The sequence below is a fragment of the Ceratotherium simum genome, chromosome 29, assembly GCF_057802395.1.
Source record: "Ceratotherium simum simum isolate JZ-2026a chromosome 29, ASM5780239v1, whole genome shotgun sequence".
Taxonomy (NCBI): domain Eukaryota; kingdom Metazoa; phylum Chordata; class Mammalia; order Perissodactyla; family Rhinocerotidae; genus Ceratotherium; species Ceratotherium simum.
In genome coordinates, this window is record NC_141928.1 from 24,708,215 (window position 1) to 24,727,121 (window position 18,907).

General features: G+C 37.2%; 1 protein-coding gene across 1 annotated transcript in view; it reads left to right on the forward strand.

The window, feature by feature from the left end:
• LPAR1 (lysophosphatidic acid receptor 1) overlaps nucleotides 1-15,390 on the forward strand; it is a 134,938-nt gene extending 119,548 nt beyond the window's left edge. Inside the window, exon 4 of the mRNA XM_014782062.2 lies at nucleotides 14,954-15,390. Within this exon, the coding sequence (XP_014637548.1) occupies nucleotides 14,954-15,255 (302 nt within the window). The 3' untranslated portion in view covers nucleotides 15,256-15,390. The remainder of the gene's footprint in view (nucleotides 1-14,953) is intronic.
• Nucleotides 15,391-18,907: the final 3,517 nt, after the last annotated feature.

The window sequence follows — 18,907 nt, forward strand, 5'->3', positions numbered from 1 at the left end:
GATAAATGAGAGCCCTAGAGAGTATCAGCAGAGCTTACAATCTTAAGTGGTAACAAGACTACTTACAAATTAGACTTGAAGCTCTTTATTAGCATCAAATCCCTGGATTAAATTGAGAAAGCCCATTTCTCTCTTCAATCTAAACTGGAAGCAGACATTTACTAACAGCCTAGAGCCAAAAATAGGCAAACGAATCGACATAATTTATATCTTCCCTAGCAAAATTCGTCTCTCTCTAAGCCTGATCTGATTAAGATCTTTGATTAAGGAGGTAAATGTGGTGAGAAAAGCAAGACAAATGTCCAGGGTGGTCTGAAGTTCCCTTCCTATGCCTTACAAGGCAAACACGAAGCCCCCCTCGACTTCATTTGGTTCTGTGTTGTTGTTATGTCTTAGAAAAATTATTTTTTGTTTTATCTGTTTTTTTTTTGTTTTTTTTTTTTTTTTTCTTTTAGCCAAAACTAGACTGCAATGGAATTCTCTCAGCACTGGCCCTTTCCCAGCAGCCCAGCTGTTTCAGCAGGGTGGGGTCCAATCCCACAGAGGTGGCCGGAGTGTGTCCAGCCTGAGTGCCCAGTGCTCATGCTGCCTAATAAGTCCCCACCATCCCCTCCCAAGCTGTAACCTGGGAAAAACAGAAATATGAGGCCTGTGTCTACTCCCTGAAGAAGTTCCCTCCCTGCCTTATCTGTTTTCCTCAAACGTCTCAGCTGGGTCAGGCCCTGTCATTAAAAAACAAGTCGGTCTCATCCAGTTTCCCAGCTAGGAAGATCTGGCCTCTGCTTTCGGCCTGTGGACTCAGTCCTGCCTTTCTCGGTTGTGGGGCCCACACTGCCAAGTGGCCAGGCCCCAGCGTCCGCCCCAGAGAAACTTGGAGCAACCTGCCCAGAAACTCCGCTGGCTATGCCTGAGCTTTGGGCAGCTGCCTCTGCACCATAGCACTGAGCATGCTCAGAGTAGAGCGGCACCATTTCACTGTGTTCCCAGGCTCTCCAAAGCCAGAAGGATTTCATCCTTTTCCAGAACGCCCATTACTCTTTAGAAATTGTTCCCCTCTGCCTGAAGTGTAGTAAAATCAAGGATCATTTAAACTTTTTGTCTCTTAAATCTTTTTTCAAATGAGAGAGGGTCTAAAAGTAAGACACTAAAAGAAAATACTTATTTTCAAATTAAAGTGGAAAGGGGAATGTCCCTGAAATTGGAGAACTCATCAAGAAGTACTGATGGGTACCTTTAGAAGTTTCTGAAACTGAAGGAGGATGGCCTGATGGTCCCTCTGTGGCTGGGGTCATGGCATAACAGGAAATGCATCTCCCTGATTTGCTTTCTCTAGGTTGGGAGAACCAGTAACAGTTCACCTCAAATATTCATATTTCTTGTAGATGTATTCCTTGAGTTGAGGACAGAGAGAAAAAATGAAGGAAGCCTATTAGGTGGCCCTGTGCTTTATATTCTACCTGCAGTGTTTCATTCAGTCCTCACGATAGTGCTGAAAGTAGATAGTATCCCCATTTGACAGATGAAGAAGTTGAGGCTCAGCAAAATTGAATAACTTGTCCAATGTCACAGAACTAGTTAGGGAAAGAAACAGTATGTGACCTCAGGTCTGTCTCATTCTCTTCTATAAAAGATGAGTACATGCCCTTAAAGTCCTCCAAATCACACAGCCTGGGAGATTAAAAGAAATTTTATCGCCAAGGAACCTCAATCCGTCTTCCTCCCCACCAACTTGCCTCTTGAGTGCTCGTGGGAATGATGTCTGAATAATGTCATCTACTTCCTTAATTATTAAAAAGAAACATGCTCTTTATTAAAAAACTGAAAATTACAAAAATATTTACATTCAAATTTAAGTCCACACCACCACCCCTGGCCTCTCGAGATAACTACTGTTAACAGTTTGGTGTGTATCCTTCTAGACTTTTTCTAATGCACTTAGAGTCTATATGCATTAAGTACCTACAGCAATTTTATAATAAATGGGATGTGCATGGTGTAACTTTACAGACTTATACTGTGCATATCTTCTCATGCAGGTAAATACAGTAGAGCACTGTCAGTCTGTGTGATGGCTGCTTACTAATCTACTTATTTATAATATCGATCAATGTTTAGATTTACAATTTTCCACCATTACAAATATTGCTCCATTGAACCATACAAAATGTATTCATAATTTTATATGCTACTTCAAGTATTTCTGGTTGATACTTTTCTAAACGTGGAATTGTTAGAAGTGGACATTTTAAATTTAGACATTGCCAAATTGCCCTCCAAAAATATTGTCAAATGACTCTTCTATCAACAGTGTATGGGCATGTCCATTTATTTATTACTCATTCTGTCCTTAATTGGAGGATTTTAAATCTTTCCCAATCTGCTAGCTATTCTTTTTAAGATAAGAAGATCATATTTAATACTGATGACCTTTAGTTCTGAAACCAAAAGGGCCTGTTAATGTTTCATTCCTGGATCAAGAGACTCAACCACCCAGCCACAGACATTGCTGGACAACCATCGGCCTCCCTAGCACACAGCCTGCACCACTAAGCTTACTGTGTGGTTTTGAGTAAGCCGGACATATGCTTCCTACCAATATAGATGGGAAGAAGAAACTAAAGAAGGTTGGTGCTAGTCTTGGTCAGTCTCTTTCTTAATCTAAATCAATCAATCAATCACTCCCTCCTTTCTCCCTCTCCTTCCCTCCACCTCTCACCTCTCTTTCTCCCCTTGCCTCTTTATTCAAGTAGAATTGACATATAACAAACTGCACATATTTAAAGCATACAATTTACATATAATTGACAATAATCAATTTCTGGTGTTGCATTCAAAAAATGTTCTCTACATATATGAACATATATGTGTGTGGGGGTATTTGTATGGGTAACACACACACATACACACACACAGTATAGACCTATTCTTAACTTTCTCTTAACCAACTTGATTGTTAACAAAAGGTTTGTAAGACATAATAATTCATGCCCATAGCCACTTTTCTCTTACTCCCTTCACAGCAAAACTACCTAAAAGCGTTGTCTATACTTGGAGTATCTAATTTTTCTTCTGTTTGCTCTTGAATCTACCCCAATCAGACTTCCATTCTCAAGACCCACTGAGCTGTCAGCAGTGACCTCCTTGTCACTAAGTCCTTTATTTCAGTTGCTTATAGGTTTCCTTGACTCCTCGCTCTCTCCCCACCGTCCAGCCAATAGCAAATCATATGAGCTTTACCATCAACATACATCTGCAAGTACCACCTTCCCAGGTTCAAAACCATCGTTTTCTCTTGTCTTGATTACTGGATGAGCCTCTAACTGCTCTCCTTGCTTTCACACTTGCTCTCCCATAGTTTCCAAACACTATCCCCTTCTAGAAGATATTTTACTTATTTATTTTGTTAGTTATCTTTCACGCACCTCCTAGAACCTATGCTCAATGGGGGGAGAGACTATTTTCTGTTTGATTCACTGTGATATCCCCAGTACCTAGAAGGGTACCTGACATATAGTACACACTCATATATTTAGATGAATAATTTTTTAAAAAGTTTAGTAGACTGTAGCCTGAAGGCCAAGTAATTCAGCTCCTAACAGTTACCAAGAATCCATTGTTTTTGCCCCTAAAGCTGTTTGTGCCAGGTTGTTATAATAATGGTGTAACTGGTTCTAGATACATTTGCCATGAGCATCTTTGCCATAGACCTCTTTGCCACAAACATTTTTGTTGTATAACTAATTGGCCATAAGGCAATTTTTGCCATAAAAGATGAAAATAACTGGTTGACAGTTTGGTTTGACAATTTGTACTCTGATTTTTATATTTTATAAACCTTAGCTCCATATTTCCCATAGAACTTTGGAACGTCTACCAGTGAGCTTGTGACAGTATGCCAAGAACAAACAACAGTGTAGAAGGCTTTTCAAAGCTCAGTTACAAATATGCATCCTAGTATTTGGAAACTGATACCTTTCTTAATGAGGGAAGAAATTTTAGCGAAAATGAAAAAGTACAACGGATGCCGAACAAAGAGACAAATCAACAAGCCAAAAAAAAAAAAAAAAAGTGTAATACTGTGAACGAGAGACTTCAAGGGCAAGAGCTTAGGTACAACCCACAAAATAAAATCAGTTATTTGTGCAGCTTTGCTATGAATCTACACACATTTTAAATGTATTCAAGTATTTTGTATTTCACAAGAAAGTCTTTTTAATTTTGTTATTCATTGTTTATGTTTCATTATGTCATTTTTAATGTTCCTCTTTTAGTTTTCATTATTTTATCTTTTATGGCAAAGTTGCCATCCAGCCAATTAGTTATGCGGCTAAGATGTGGCGAAGATGTCTACAGCAAAGATGCTTACTGGGAAAATACTGGACGTGATGGAACTAGTTAAATGGTACATTATCTAATAAAAAGGAGTACAAGAAGAAGATGTTTCTGGGAAAACTAAGGTGAATTCTTTGTTAATATTCAAGGAAGGCAAATTGCAAGAAGAAATTACTTTAAATTCGCTGGTGAGAACAACTGTAAGTCGGGAGAAAACCGTAAAAAATCTGCATGGTTTTTGTACTCAGATTGCTTTACAAGAATTTTAAGTTCTGACTCCACTTTGAAGGAGCCAATTTGGAAGTAATATGTGATGCTTTATTGGTTTGGCTTTGCTTGGGAGATGATGCAGAACCCCAGTTAGCAGACCCATATTCAAGAGTAAAGTCTTGGCTCCATCTTAAAGGATTGGCAATTGAATACAAATTGGTGTTTTAAGTTGAAATAAAATATTTAAGGTATCATTTTTATAATTTCATGCTCTAAACATTTAAATTAATTGATTATTACCCTCAGTTGGGGCTTATAGGCATCTGTGTGTGCGCATGGTTTTTTGGTTGCTGCTAAACATAATTGGTGGCATATTCTATGAATTTTTCTATATTTTTCTCTTTTTACTTGACAGCATATCTTGGAAATCATTTGGTGCCAGTAAAGATAGAATATCTTAATAACTTTAAAAGGTTGAATAGGATTCCACTTTATGAATATAACAATTTATTTTCTCTATTTGTGGTTACTTAGATTATTTCCAATTTTTAACAATAAACAATGCCACAAAGAATTCCTTGCACATGCGCAGTTGTATTGTGTGTGAATATACCTATAGGATAAATTCCTAGAAGTGATATTATTGCAGTTTATTTCGATTTTCGCTCAGGATTCATGGTAGAATTTGCTTTCTGATATTTAGTCTTAGTTTTGTTAGTTTTGAGCAACCAATATGTTACTCTGAACCATAGTTAAAATAATTGAAATTCATGTAGAAAAATATGTTTATGATTTGAATCTGGAGCTCTGTTTTTATAACTCTTAAAAAAATTTTAATAAAAGTTTTTGATAACAGGAGATATCTTAGGCACACAGTTATCGTATTATAGCAAAACAGACTGTACTTCCCTCCTGCTCTGCCAAGAATCCATGCTTCATAAATGTCAGTCCAGGACATTTGACAACTGTAGGAGGCATAGCCAATCTCGAAAAGAATGATCATATCTACAATTTCTGCCATTCTTCTTTTCATGTCTTTCAGCCATTAAAAAAAAAATGCATACATACAACTTTTTTAATAAACATTTTTAGATGCAAGAATATTTCACAAAATTTTCTGAAGTTGCTTTTGGATTGAATTTTGATTTTCCCTCCATTTTGATCATAAGAAAATGAATTATAAATGAAATTTCCATTATGTTTCTTTGTCTTTGAAGTATGTCTCTTGAGCAATAGATATCTTGTTGATCCATGCCAGTAGTTCATGAACTGCAAAGAATAAAATCCACAGGATTCTGTCATCAGCTATATTCTGTGAGCATTTTCAGTCAGATTTTAGTACTCTTTTAGACTAGTGCCATTTGGGAAGAATCTTAATTTGTAGCTGAAAAATTAAATATGGCGCAAAACTAATTATAAATTCCTTGTTTATGTTGAACTTTTGCTAGGGAAAAATTGGGGGGGATTTCGTATATCCTTTTAAAGGGGTAAATATTTTTCAAATCACCTTGGTAACAGCTGGACCACAGTCATGCAATAAGTTTAGTATCACTTTCTGAGTTAGATGGTGTTGGTCTGGAGCTGACAACATAGATTTTCTGTGAGATTTAAGATTTATCACTTTTTAAAATAAGGGGGAAAATTAGCTTTTAAAAACTTTGCAATCTATTACTAGGTTTAGGAGGCAAAACAGATTTAACTATTCTGAGAAGGGTGAATTATTTTCTATGTGAAGAATATGTAAGTGGCATTATCCTTTTTGATTGAGTCTCATAGTCTACTGCATGTAAAAGAAAATAAATCTCATTGTCTTTTTTAAGACACTAGTATCCAGTGACTGTTCTGAATGTGTGTGTGAGTGTGGATATATATATCCACACACACATATACATATATGTTACATATACATTTATATAGTGTATGCATGTATAATGTGTGTATGTATATATATAAATTATACATGTTATATATTTTTTATAAGTTTAAAATGTATCTCATTTGAAAATGGTAAGGGCTTACAAGAAAATTCTTTGGTTGGCATTGAGTTGCACTGGTTTTCAGTTTTAGTGGGTAATAATACTCTAGTGAGCTGGTCTTACCCTCAGCTAGTTCATTCCAAGACAGAGTTGGGTAGAAATCAGACAACATGTTTAGGAAGGAAGGGGTGAGGCAGTGACCCATCTTAACATGTCTTTGTTGAAAGTAAATTCAAGCATTTCCTGTTTTGTGAGCTTACAGAGGCCCCAGGGGTCATGTGCTACTTCAGGAGAGCATGAGCTGCTGTTGGGTGTGTGTTTGTAAGGATATATAACTCAGTGCATCTTTAGTTTGCTAGCTGTCTCTTGATTTCTTAGAATTTGGAGCTAAGGAGATGACCATGCTACTTCTGTATCATTGAGCCTTATTGTGACTTCATTTTCTCTGTTCGTAGATAAGAACTTTCAGAGGAACACACCTCTCCCTGTGTGATTGTGTAAGATAATATTCTGCCTACTAATTAGATGGCATCGCTGGATGTTTTAGGTAGAGGAAAAAGCTGCCTTTGGTGGCAGTTCACTACCCTGTCTTCTCGGGGGGTCTCCTATTCTGGAAAGTCTCCTGCAAAATGGGCAGACATTCCCAAAGCGTGGTACCCTCCTCCCCCATGCATTGTATGTAGTGAGGCACCTTACATGAAAACAGAGGTGGTGTAGGAAACACAAAACAGCTTCAATAAATTATAATTGATATCCTCACAGATTCAAGAGGATATTGTATTGACCAAATTAGGACGCATGGCTATATAAAAACACCAATCAGAACAAAAATATCTTCCTGAAAATAAAAGGTCTGATTGTCTGCTCTGTCTTACTCATTGCTAATAAACAGACAATCTTTCTATATTAATTTCATGTGCAATTAGAAAAAGGCACAAATTTAGACTTAAGCAACATTTTATAAGTACAAGGTCATATTCTAAAATATCGCTAGACTGCAGGACTATAAATGACTTTTTAAATTTCCTATTTATCTTTTTCTATATTTTCCAAACTTACTATAAGGAAAAAAAAGACATAATAATTCAAGGAATTACCTTAATACCATTTAGACATGAATCACTGAAAGGAAAGAAGCTAATACACCATTCTGGGAAGAAAAATTAGATTAATGAGAATTATCTTTATCATCCTCTCATAAATTATGTTTTTTTTTAAGTAAACTGTATTACAAATTATCAGGACATAAATATATGAAAACAGCTCATCAATTTGAGTCCCTGCAAAAAATGCAAGTATGACAGTTGAAAAAGTCTTGTGAGTATTCAAACTTAATATTATGGATTGACACTGATTATGCTGATAAATGATTAGAACTGTATTTTGTATTTTAAAAAATGGACATTATATGCTGAGGAGTAGATATATTCTCTTTCCCCACTCTCTGATAGTTAGAGCATGGATATGAGATTTAATCATGGCCAGTCAAAAGCCCCTGCATGGAACTTTGAATCTTGAGGGATTAACACAAAGGTGTATTGGGTCAATTAGTGATTTTTCCAGGCAGCTACTGCAGAATCCAGGGTCTGATGGGGCAGCATCATCCTATTGAACCATTCCCGTGGCAGTACCTTGACTAATGCCATGTCTCCTTTCATTCCTGACCCAACCTGGTTCTCTGGAACTCAGTATGTAGATTCCATAGATAATCTACACTGATCAGCATTGTTAACAATAGGCTCATTTAGACTACGGTAACAAATGTGTATGTAATGAGACTTTTGTATCTAGGGTCCACCTCATGCCCCTTTGGATGCCTTGTAGCTCCCATTCAAAGACCTTCACACTGTAGGTATTAGTGTTTATTTTCCAAACCTTATTTAAGGACTTTTCTACTAATTAATTTTCCTTGTTTTGGATGTGTCTATTGGGCAGTTACCTGTGACTTGCCAGTTCATTCAGCAGAAGATATATTGAGTGTCCACTGCATGCCAGCCACTGTTCTAGATGCCGGAGATACAGAGGAGAGAGAGCATTCCTTCCTTTATGAAGCTTACATTCTTGTTGAAGGAAGATAGAAAATAAACATGTAAACCAATAAATAAGATAATTTTGGGGATAGATAAGGGATATGAAGACGATAAAATGGGGAAATGTAGTGGGGAAACGGTGGTGCTTTAGCTAGGATAACCAGGGATAACTTTTGAGGAAGTGATGCTTAATAGTAAGTAAATAGACATGAAGATCTACAGAAAGCGTATTCCTAAGTGAAGGAATCATAAACGCAAAGGTCCTGAGACAGAAATGAACTTGGTGTGTCTGGTTAGAATCTAGTGAATGAGGGATGAGTAGAAAGGGCTGAGGGTGAAGGTGTGGCAGAGGGGCCAGTCATCTAGAGGGCCTCATGGACCACAGTAAGGATTTCAAGTAGGAAGGCTTTGCAGGATTTTAAGCAAGAAAGTCATGTAATGTGAATTCGTTTATGCTTTTGAAAGATCATTCTGGCTGTTCTGTGCAAGCTGGACTTTTAGAGGAAGAGGAATTGGTAAGGAACCTGTTGCAATAGGCAGTTAAAAGGTATTGCTTGTTTGGCTAGGGTTGTAGCCATGGAGACGTGGTTTCTACTGGCTGTTCCCAAGCACAGATGTTCTTCTGTAAGAGGCGGTATTAGCATGCAAGTGACTTCAGCATGTACTTCCCAGTGCACGGTTGCAGGATGAGATTTAGAGTCTGTTGTAGGATATGGAGCATGTATGTGTATGATACTCGCTTCTTAATGTGAAAGAGAGTATAAAATGCCAGAAGGAAGGCAGTGTTGGCATTCTCTTGTATATTGGAAAGCCAGTATTGTGTTGATCAAGACAGTATTAGGGGACTGAAACTTTCACCCAGGAATATTAAAAAGAGAACATAATGAGTGTTCTACTCTGCTTTGGAGATCTGTGTGTTGTTAATGCCCTTCTCTAAAAGATAAATGCTGCTTTCAAGCGTGAGTGATGGAAACACTGGACTGCATCACACAGTGAATGAAGTCATGAGACTTTAAATGTATGAAACATTTACTATGACCACAAAGAGGTGGCCGTGTTGGGCATTAAGCTAAATGAAGTAGAATTGGTATCAAGATAGAAATGCCTTATTGTGGACATAGCTCAGTTGCATTCATTTTATCTCCTCAATGTTCTGGAAAATGGATTTTATAATTAATCTAGGTTATTCTTTTAGAAAAAGCTTTAATCTCAAAAAGTCAATCACATACATCGCCATTACAATGACCCCCTAACTGCTAGACATAGGAATAAGTCTTGTATCTGTGGTCTATTATCTAACATAGCCTCTTTTGAGATACGTATTCTAGAAGGATTTCCTAGCTAGCCAAATCTTCTATGTGCACCTTCCTAGCAGAAATCACAATATAACTGCAGAAATGAACTAAAATTGGATTGGATTCTAGAACACCAAGATGCTGCCCTGAAGGAATGCACAATTTAGCGGCAATAGAAAAAGTAGTTTATGTATTTGAACACTTATTTTCCCCCTTGATCTCTACAAAAGCCTCTGAAATGGGGAGATCTGTTTCTGAGATCCTCATTTGAGAAACAAGAGTGAGGCCAAGGGAGAGGTTCACTTGGACATAGCACCGATGTGGAATCAATTTACCTTGACTCGTTTTAGATCCGTGGGATGTCTGACTTTTGGTAAAAACACAAATTTGCCAGCCAGACTGGAAATGCTTTCTGTTTTTTTCATCAGAAATCTTGGGCTCTCTCCCTAGAGGTCTTCCCTGTCAAAGACTTTTTCTCTTTAACTTTGGTTCTTATGTTCCATATGTAAGCAAAGTTCAACTAGTTAGGGAAAAGTCACTCTAGAAAAAAGGCTCTAATTGTGAGACCAGATGGTAAGCATTATTCAGCTGATGGGGTTGTGTAGATTTGAGGGAAGGTGTGGTAATATGATCTTGTTCTGCAGCTGTGACCTGTTGTTCCAAAACAGCATCCTTCCTCTCTGCTTTTTACGTCTACATTCCAGCACCTCTCCATCCATCTTTGTGGGCATTGGGACCCTCACAGATTGATTTGACAGATGTATAAGGAGTGAAGCTCACTCTAGGAAGAGCAATTTCTGCTATTTATTCCAGCCCAGGAATATTTTTTGAATATCCTTCTGCCTGTGTTCCTTGTAATATTGGCAAATCATGCAGAGTGTAACCATTCTTGTACAGCACACTAAGAGACAATTTCCTGGGACTCAAATTGCCACGAGCCTCTCATGATGTCTTTAAGGCATCTCCATCTGAAGTCTTGCAGGTACCTCAAACTAAAGATGTATAAAACCAGTCATTATCTCTGTTCTCCTCACCTTCACTCTGAAAACACCAACCAACACTTTCTCTTGTGTTTCCTCCTTCAGTGAAAGGTAGCACCATTCTTCCTTCATCCAAATGGAAAAATCTAGGAGTCATCTGAGACTCTTTTTATCATTCTCATTCATTTCATGCAGTCTGTCTCCTAAACACTTTCCCAATCTTTCCATACCTCTCTTTCCCCATTGCCACTACCTGGATTCAGGCTTTCATTATTTCTCCTCTGGAATTTGGAAACATCTGATGTTTTTGCCTCTATTTTTATCCAGATCATTTTCTTCTTCTACTCTGTTACAGTATTGTGTATTAAATGAGACTCTGACCAATGAGGCTAATGAAATTAAAATCTCAAAGGGGAGGTACAGGTGAAGATCATTATTTCTTATAAGCTCTGCAGGCTATTGTAGTATGTGATTAGGCTTGAGAATCAGTGCTGGACTGGAGAAATTTCAAATGTCTTAACCAGATATACCAGGTGTTCGTGCCCTTGGACATCTTATCTTCTGCCACTTCTGGGACGTCTTGGACATCTTATCTGCTGCTTCTGACTTTACAGTATGTAACCATAAACTACTTGTGCCTCTTACTTTCATGCTATTGTGTACCATTTCTTGGTTTTATGCCCTGGTCTATGGGGATTCGTCCATTAGATGTGCTGGAAATATACAAACTATCTAAAGCACTGTCCCTACTAAGTAGCATATTATTTTATTCGCCATTTTGGTGAAGGTATTGAGCTGACCCAGGAGAACCTCCAAAATGATTTGGAGCTTCTGTGCTTCTCTGTGTTTCCTCTCTTTTCCCTTTTCTTATCCTCTTTACATCCAACTGCAAGTCCTTGTAATCTCTTAAATCAGGATGGTAGCATCTCAGAGCTTTTTGAAATGCCAGGTCTTGATGGTCCAAAACATGCTTTCACATTCTGCCCTGGAGGAAATCTGCCCTGGTGCTGTGCTACACCAGCCTTTGCACATTATGCCTCCCTCAACGGTGATAGGTGGTGTAGTCAGGTAGATGCACAGCGTATAGAGGGCTTTTACCTGTTATATCTCAGTTTGATCCTCACCACACCCTACAGAGTAGGCAGAGAGGTATTACTTCTCCACTTTACAGATATGGAGAAGGTTCTTTTTACTCTTACCAACCTGATTTATAGGTGTGCACTTGAGCCTCTACAGATTATGTGTTGATAGAGTCCACAGTGCACATCTCAAGTCCTATAATCGGATTGAATTACGGTTGGCTACTTATTACCAAAGCGGCTTGGGTGTAGTTTGTTTTTGTTTTTTAGAAGCTTGGAAGTAAATCCATAATTTGAGCAAACTTGATTGCATAATACTTACTCACTGTTGTTTAGAAGCCTAATCACTTTGGAATTTTCCAGACCCCATTTTCCGCTTCTGTAGTCCATCTTCATCTTTTGGTCCTTTTGATCCTTGGCACCTCCGTGAAAGAGAAGGGAAGGGAGGAGAGGAAGGGAAAACTGTCTGATTGGTTTTAGATGTTGATTTTTGAGGCCTGTACTGTGAGTCCCTTGAATTACTCAATTGAGCCTTCAAGATCCAAGCGCAGTGTTGGGACTGTGTGGTTCGGCTTAATCATAGTACTGAAAACAGTTCCTTTCAGTGAAGAAGGGACAGGACTCCGAGTTCCTCAATGACGTGTCTGCATGCACTCCTCCTGTGTCAGGCCATCGTGTTTCCCAGTTTCTGTCTCGGATCCAGCAAGGCTCCTTGCATTTTTTGGTCTAAAAGTAAGACCCATGGGCTGGTTGCTGAGACCATGGCTTTTATTGAAAAGATCTTGCTGTTTTAGAATTTAAAAATTAGAAGGAGATATAAACAACAAATGACTGTATTTGAATTCTGTCCCTCTCGAACAAAGTCATGGAGCTTGTGAAAGTCCGTGAGAATAAGGATGTTTCCTTCTGCTGCCTGGAAGGAGAAAAAGATCATTTTATTTAAAATAAATCTGTTGAGATGCATGTTGCTGCTATCTAATCAAGCTCTGAATTTGAGTTCAATTAGAGCTTTGATAAAAGAAAGGGGAAAGGAAACTTGAAAGAATGCTCTCCCATTCATGAAGGGCCTGCGAGTTTTTAGTTTCCAAGTAAATGGAATAATGGGACCACGCATTTTCCATCCAAGCATTTTCCACCCTGAGAATAATTCCCTTCCTGGCTTCTCGATGAATAATGCATTATTTCTGAAACCCAAGAGGCATTCCTTTGATTTTCCTTTATGTTTAGCTTTCTGAGTGATTTTCAAGCAAGGAAATTCAAGGACTCGGAATGAATGCTTTATTAACATTTTTACTTAAAGTTCAAATAGCTCCTTGGCTATTATCCCCTGATACTTGAAATATTTTTTCTTCTCTCTGAGGCAAGTCTAAGGTATTGTATTTATTAGAAAATGAAGCACCTTGGACAGTCTTCAAAGTGAACAGCAGTTTAAAACCAATACACATTTGTGTTTTAGAACAAAGAGCTTTATGGGGGTACTTTTCTCCTTTCTTTATTTTCATTTCCCTGCTGAAAATGTTCAAAAAAGAAAGCTCACATTCAAAACTCGGCTGTTTGGAGACTAAATCTCATTTATTTATATTTTATGAAACTCATTCCTTGAGGCTAGTCCAAATCTATGACCCCAGTCCAAGCCTGCATCCACCTAGGCCAGTGCCATTTACATCTAAAGATTCACATGCTCTTCTGTGATCACCCTTATTCCCTGTCTGCCCATTGTGCAGCCTGATTATACATATGGGGTGAGATGTAATGGGACATGAGTGTGCCCACCAGTTCTGTTGGCTCATGTTCTCTTAGCCAAGAATCCCCAGGAGATCCTAGAGTAACACGGTGGTAGATTTTAATGCTATTTCACAACTTCCTTTTTCCCTCGGAGCCAAATGAGTGATTTCTGGAGCTAAATAAACTGGAATTAAGAATATAACCTATATTTCCATTCTTTTTACAGTTATAGTAAAATCTTAATGATTCAGAACAGTTGGGGAAGAAAGAGAATAAAGTTATCTAAATTTGTAAAACATCTAAAGCATAAAATTTGGTTTAAAATACTTAATTTTATTAATTTCAAGGAATGGGGAGTATAACATAGTATTTTCTGGAGTGTGGCCTCTGGAGCCAGCCTCTAAGAGCAGAAACTCTGGGGTTTGTCTCCTGTCTGTCACTTTCCAGTACCATGGACTTCAGCAAGTTATTTAACTTTTCTGGGTCTCAGTTTCTTTTATCTGTATGATGTGATAATAGTTTCTATCTCATATAGCTATTGTGCAGATTAAATGAGTTACTATTTGCAAAGCATATAGAAAAGCACCATTGAAATGACTGTTGAATAAAAATGAAAGTAAACATATACCTTATTGTTGAAAATTGCTGTTTCCCAAGAGGCCCATGCTACTGGGCGGATAATAACAATATTATTGTTATTGTTATTATTGTTACTGCTAAGATATACTGAGTGGTTATTTGCTTAGCTCTCATTTACTCCTTACAGCAAACCTAATGAAATAAATATAGTCATTTCTATTTTTCACGTGAGAAAACTGAGGTAAGAAAGTAATTGCTTAAGTTCACCCAGTTTATTAAATGGCAAAGCAAGGATTTGAGCCCAGTCAACCCGAATCCAGAAACTGTAACTTAGCTAAACATTAAAGGACATTTGTCATTCACTGTGCTTATCTTTTGCCTGAAAACAATATCATGCTGTGAAAAACCATATCTTTATAAGCATTGAAGTATGTATCCTGAAGGTAGTTTTTCATGTCTTAATTGCTTAGCAAACTCGGTGTTTTGCTCAAGGTAATCATCGTCAATGTCTCATAAGTACTCAATTTTAGTAGGGTCTGAATTAATGAGATTTTATTAAACTGATTATTTTGTCATTAAAATTTTCTGGTTATTTCAGAAAATGAACATTTCGTATCAGATGATGGTCTGGTGGCTTTGAATCTCAGTATTTTCATATTGAACTGAAATCATTTCACTTTATGGTTCTTTCATAATTATATATTTTTTTCTTTCTTTTTTAAATCCTCCCAATCCCTCTCCTTGTAGGTGCCTTTATTATCTGCTGGACTCCTGGATTGGTCTTGTTACTTCTCGATGTGTGCTGTCCACAGTGTGATGTTTTGGCCTATGAGAAATTTTTCCTTCTGCTTGCCGAGTTCAATTCTGCCATGAACCCCATCATCTACTCCTACCGTGACAAGGAGATGAGTGCCACCTTCAGACAGATCCTCTGCTGCCAGCGCAGTGAGAACACCAGCGGCCCCACGGAAGGCTCAGACCGGTCAGCTTCCTCCCTCAACCACACCATCTTGGCTGGAGTTCACAGCAATGACCACTCTGTGGTTTAGAAAGGAAACTAAGATGAGAAGCGAGCCATCATCGACTGAGGGATGAACAGCCTCCCCCTACCCAATACAAGGTGGGGTGCGAGAGAGAGAGGAAAAATAAACTCACGTACTTAAACACTAACCAGTGGCAGTATTTGTTCCTAGACCCAACAAGACTTGATATATATTGAAAATTAGCTTATGTGACAACCCTCATCCTGATCCCCATTCCTTTTGAAAGTAGAAAGTGGAGATCTTGCAATGGAATTCATAAATAGACTCTGGATTGTCCATGTGGACTACACTAACTAGACTTCAAAAGGTTTTGTGTGGTTTGGTGTAAGTCGGAATAAATTCTGACTAATTGAACCCACAACTTCATTTACATACAGGCTGCCCCTTTTCATTTTTAAAGGATACATTTCATTTAATAAACATGTTTATGCCTATCAGCATGCTTGTGATGGATAAGACTAAGACTATTTTTACACTACCATAACTCCATTTTTTTCCTTATGTAGGAAAACTGTAAATTAGAATTCTTTTTTTAGGAAGCATGCATATAATGTATGTATGCAGTATGCCTTAGTTAAAAAGATAAAAGGGTGTTAATTTTAAATCTTCTAGGAAATAGAAGAACCTAGATGTCGAAGCCAGTATTTGTTTAGGTTCTGAAACAAACAATGCTCTAATCACAATATTACCTTTTTATAAAGTGTTGTAACACATATAAAACAAAGAGGGCATGTAAGTTTATTACCAAAAGTATATGTACTCTAAAAAAGTCATAGAAGATGAAGTACAGTAATATTGCTCCCACATATTTATGATACCCAGTACTTTCTAATTGTCAGTACATCAGAGGAATTTTTTAATAGCCTGTGTTTTTCTGTATTATAAAATAATACATAGACATTGTAGAAAACTTTAAAAATGCAGAAATGTATAAAACAGAAAATAATTACTGATAGTATCACAACTCGGAAGTAACCACCGTTAACAGCTTTTCCCCCGTGTATGCCTATATGTGTATATTATATACCTTTTTATATAATTGGGATCATACTGTAAACAATTTTATAGCCAGCTCTTTTTTCCACTGCAGAATTGCCACATTTTCCTGTGGCATTAAAAATTTTACAAAAACATAATTTTAATGGCTATATCATATTCCATTTAATGGACGCAACTTGGTTTATTTAACCATTCCTGTATCATTGACTACTTACATTATTTCTAATTTTCACTATTATAAATAATAATGCGAAAATTTTGTGTACATAAAACTTTGTCCATATAATTATTTACTTAGGACATATTCCCATGAAGGATTTTTTTAAAAATGTGAAATGTCTTTTTATGCTCTTACCTTTTATAAAAAGGGATTTCCTGCTTTGCACCGCATGGGTGACACTTGTGAGGAAAGCCAGTTAAATTACCGTTTTACAAAGGAAATGCAGTGGTTTCTTTAGAGTGACTTTTTTAATATAACAAGATGGCCTAGAAACAGTCAACTGTCATAAATAACAAGGACACCCTAGTTAATATGTCTGGAAATTCCAAATTTTGTTTGAGAGACTGATTATCCAGCTCTTGGTAGCCATGACTGTCGTGTAGAATTGGAGAAAATGCAAAGAAGTCAAAGATGCCGAGTGAATAAAGGATCTTCATGTTAAACAGCTTGGACCCTTCTGTAGCAAATGGGTAGAGTGTGTTGGTATGTGACTGGATACCATGCATTATCTACGTAAGCTAGTATTTGCACCAGTTTGTTATAATAAGAAACCAGTAAAGTCATAGTCATGAAGCAAGTATGGGAAAGTCAGGAGTATGGTTAAGAGAAAGATGTCTGGGAGAAAAATGGTTGTGTAGGAAGGAGGAATTCAGTGCATGGTCACCATTGGAGCAGAGGGCAGACTTATCAAGTGCCCAAAGTGAAAAGAAGGTGGAGAACCAGTTAGCAGAAAGGTGTTTGCACATACTTTATACAAAATACAGAGCATTTTATGTTGGAAGTGAAAGCAATGAACTTGGACTTCTACTCATGTGCATATATTCTGAAGGAGATATGGACTATTTGAAATTAAAAACATACTAATTGGATCTTAATAAATCATTCTCAATTCGTGTTTTGGTAATGTGTGGTTCTGGTCAGTGCTGTTTCTCTTGTTTGAGAGTCTTCCGGCTTGCATTGCGTGATGTCTGTCTGCTGTGACCTCCTTTATTTCACTGCCACAGGGGCTAGTGAGCTGGAATGAAGCCACCATATGCTTCCCCAGCTCAGAACTACTTTCTCGAACCTAAGTAATAAGTCTTTCCAGTGTCCAAAAGATGGTAGTTATTGTTGTATGAAAGGAGAGATAACATCTTAGGGCAATACTTTACTTCAGCAGTGTAACCGTTAGAGTGAGTATCTTTTGGAAAAATTTTGATTTTATAAAAACTTTATGATGACTTTATGAAAAACTCTCACTAGGAGTTTATAAAGTCATAGTGGTCTTTCTGCTTATAGACTTAATAACTAACAAGATAAGAATGATAGGTATCTTCCAGTTATACGCTAATTATATTCTTTTCAATATATTGCTAAGATGTTGGAAAAAGATAAAAGGTTTATTCAAATGAATGTCTCAATGAGTATTTGGAAGAGAATTCTGAACTTTTACATTTAGGTGGATGGGAGATGGTTAGAAATCAGATGTCTTAGAACCCTTCTTCACAAATTAGCCACCTCTCACCTATTATCCTTTTTCATTAGTGAAACCATAATTTCCTAGACTGAAAACCTCAGCTAACATTATATAATTAGTGAGACATCGATTTTCCCATTCTCTTTCCCAATTAACTATTGCTTTAGGTTCCACTGTTCATCTTTCTAATTTATTCCATTAGCCTCTCAACTTCTGAAATGTAGTTTTGTGATATTGTTTCTAGCCCTCCTTAAACCCAGAGTGTGGCTCTTGCTAGATAAAAGCTGTAGAAATACTAATTTATCAGGTCCCTTCATTGTACCAAGGTCAGCAGAACATTTTTATGTCAAGACCTTTTGAAACAAATTGCTTATTTTTTAACACCAAGTGAGCTTCACCTGATTCCAAACCCTTGGAAGAATTGGGGTTTGTTTGTGTTGCGGTGGGCTAGGATTTAGGTACCATCTAACAGAAGAAATGTGTGTAATTAGAGGCTAGAATGGGTCATCAGTCTTCCAAAGCAGGGACCATTCATTCTGTAACATTCACCTGTACCTTGTATAGTCTACATAAAAAATTCTCTAATTCTTAAATTTATAATGCTTACATTCACCAATTATTTACTAATAATTTGTTCAATGATGTGGCACGTGAATTCCATTTTAAAATCTAAAGCAGAGGTTGGGAGACTAAGACTCATTGGCCAAATCCATCTGTTTGTGTATGACCTATGAGCTAAGGATGGGTTTTACATTTTTAAATGATTGGGAAAAAAAGAAGTATTTTGTGACACATGAAAATTATATGAAATTCAAATTTCAGTGTCCATAAGTAAAGTTTTCTTGGAACATAGTCACACTCACTAGGTTATGTATTGTTTATGGCTGTTTTTTGTACGACAACAGAATTGAATAGTGGCAATAGCCTGTCCCTCAAGTCTAAAATATTTACTATCAGACCCTTTACAGAAAAAGTGTGCCAAC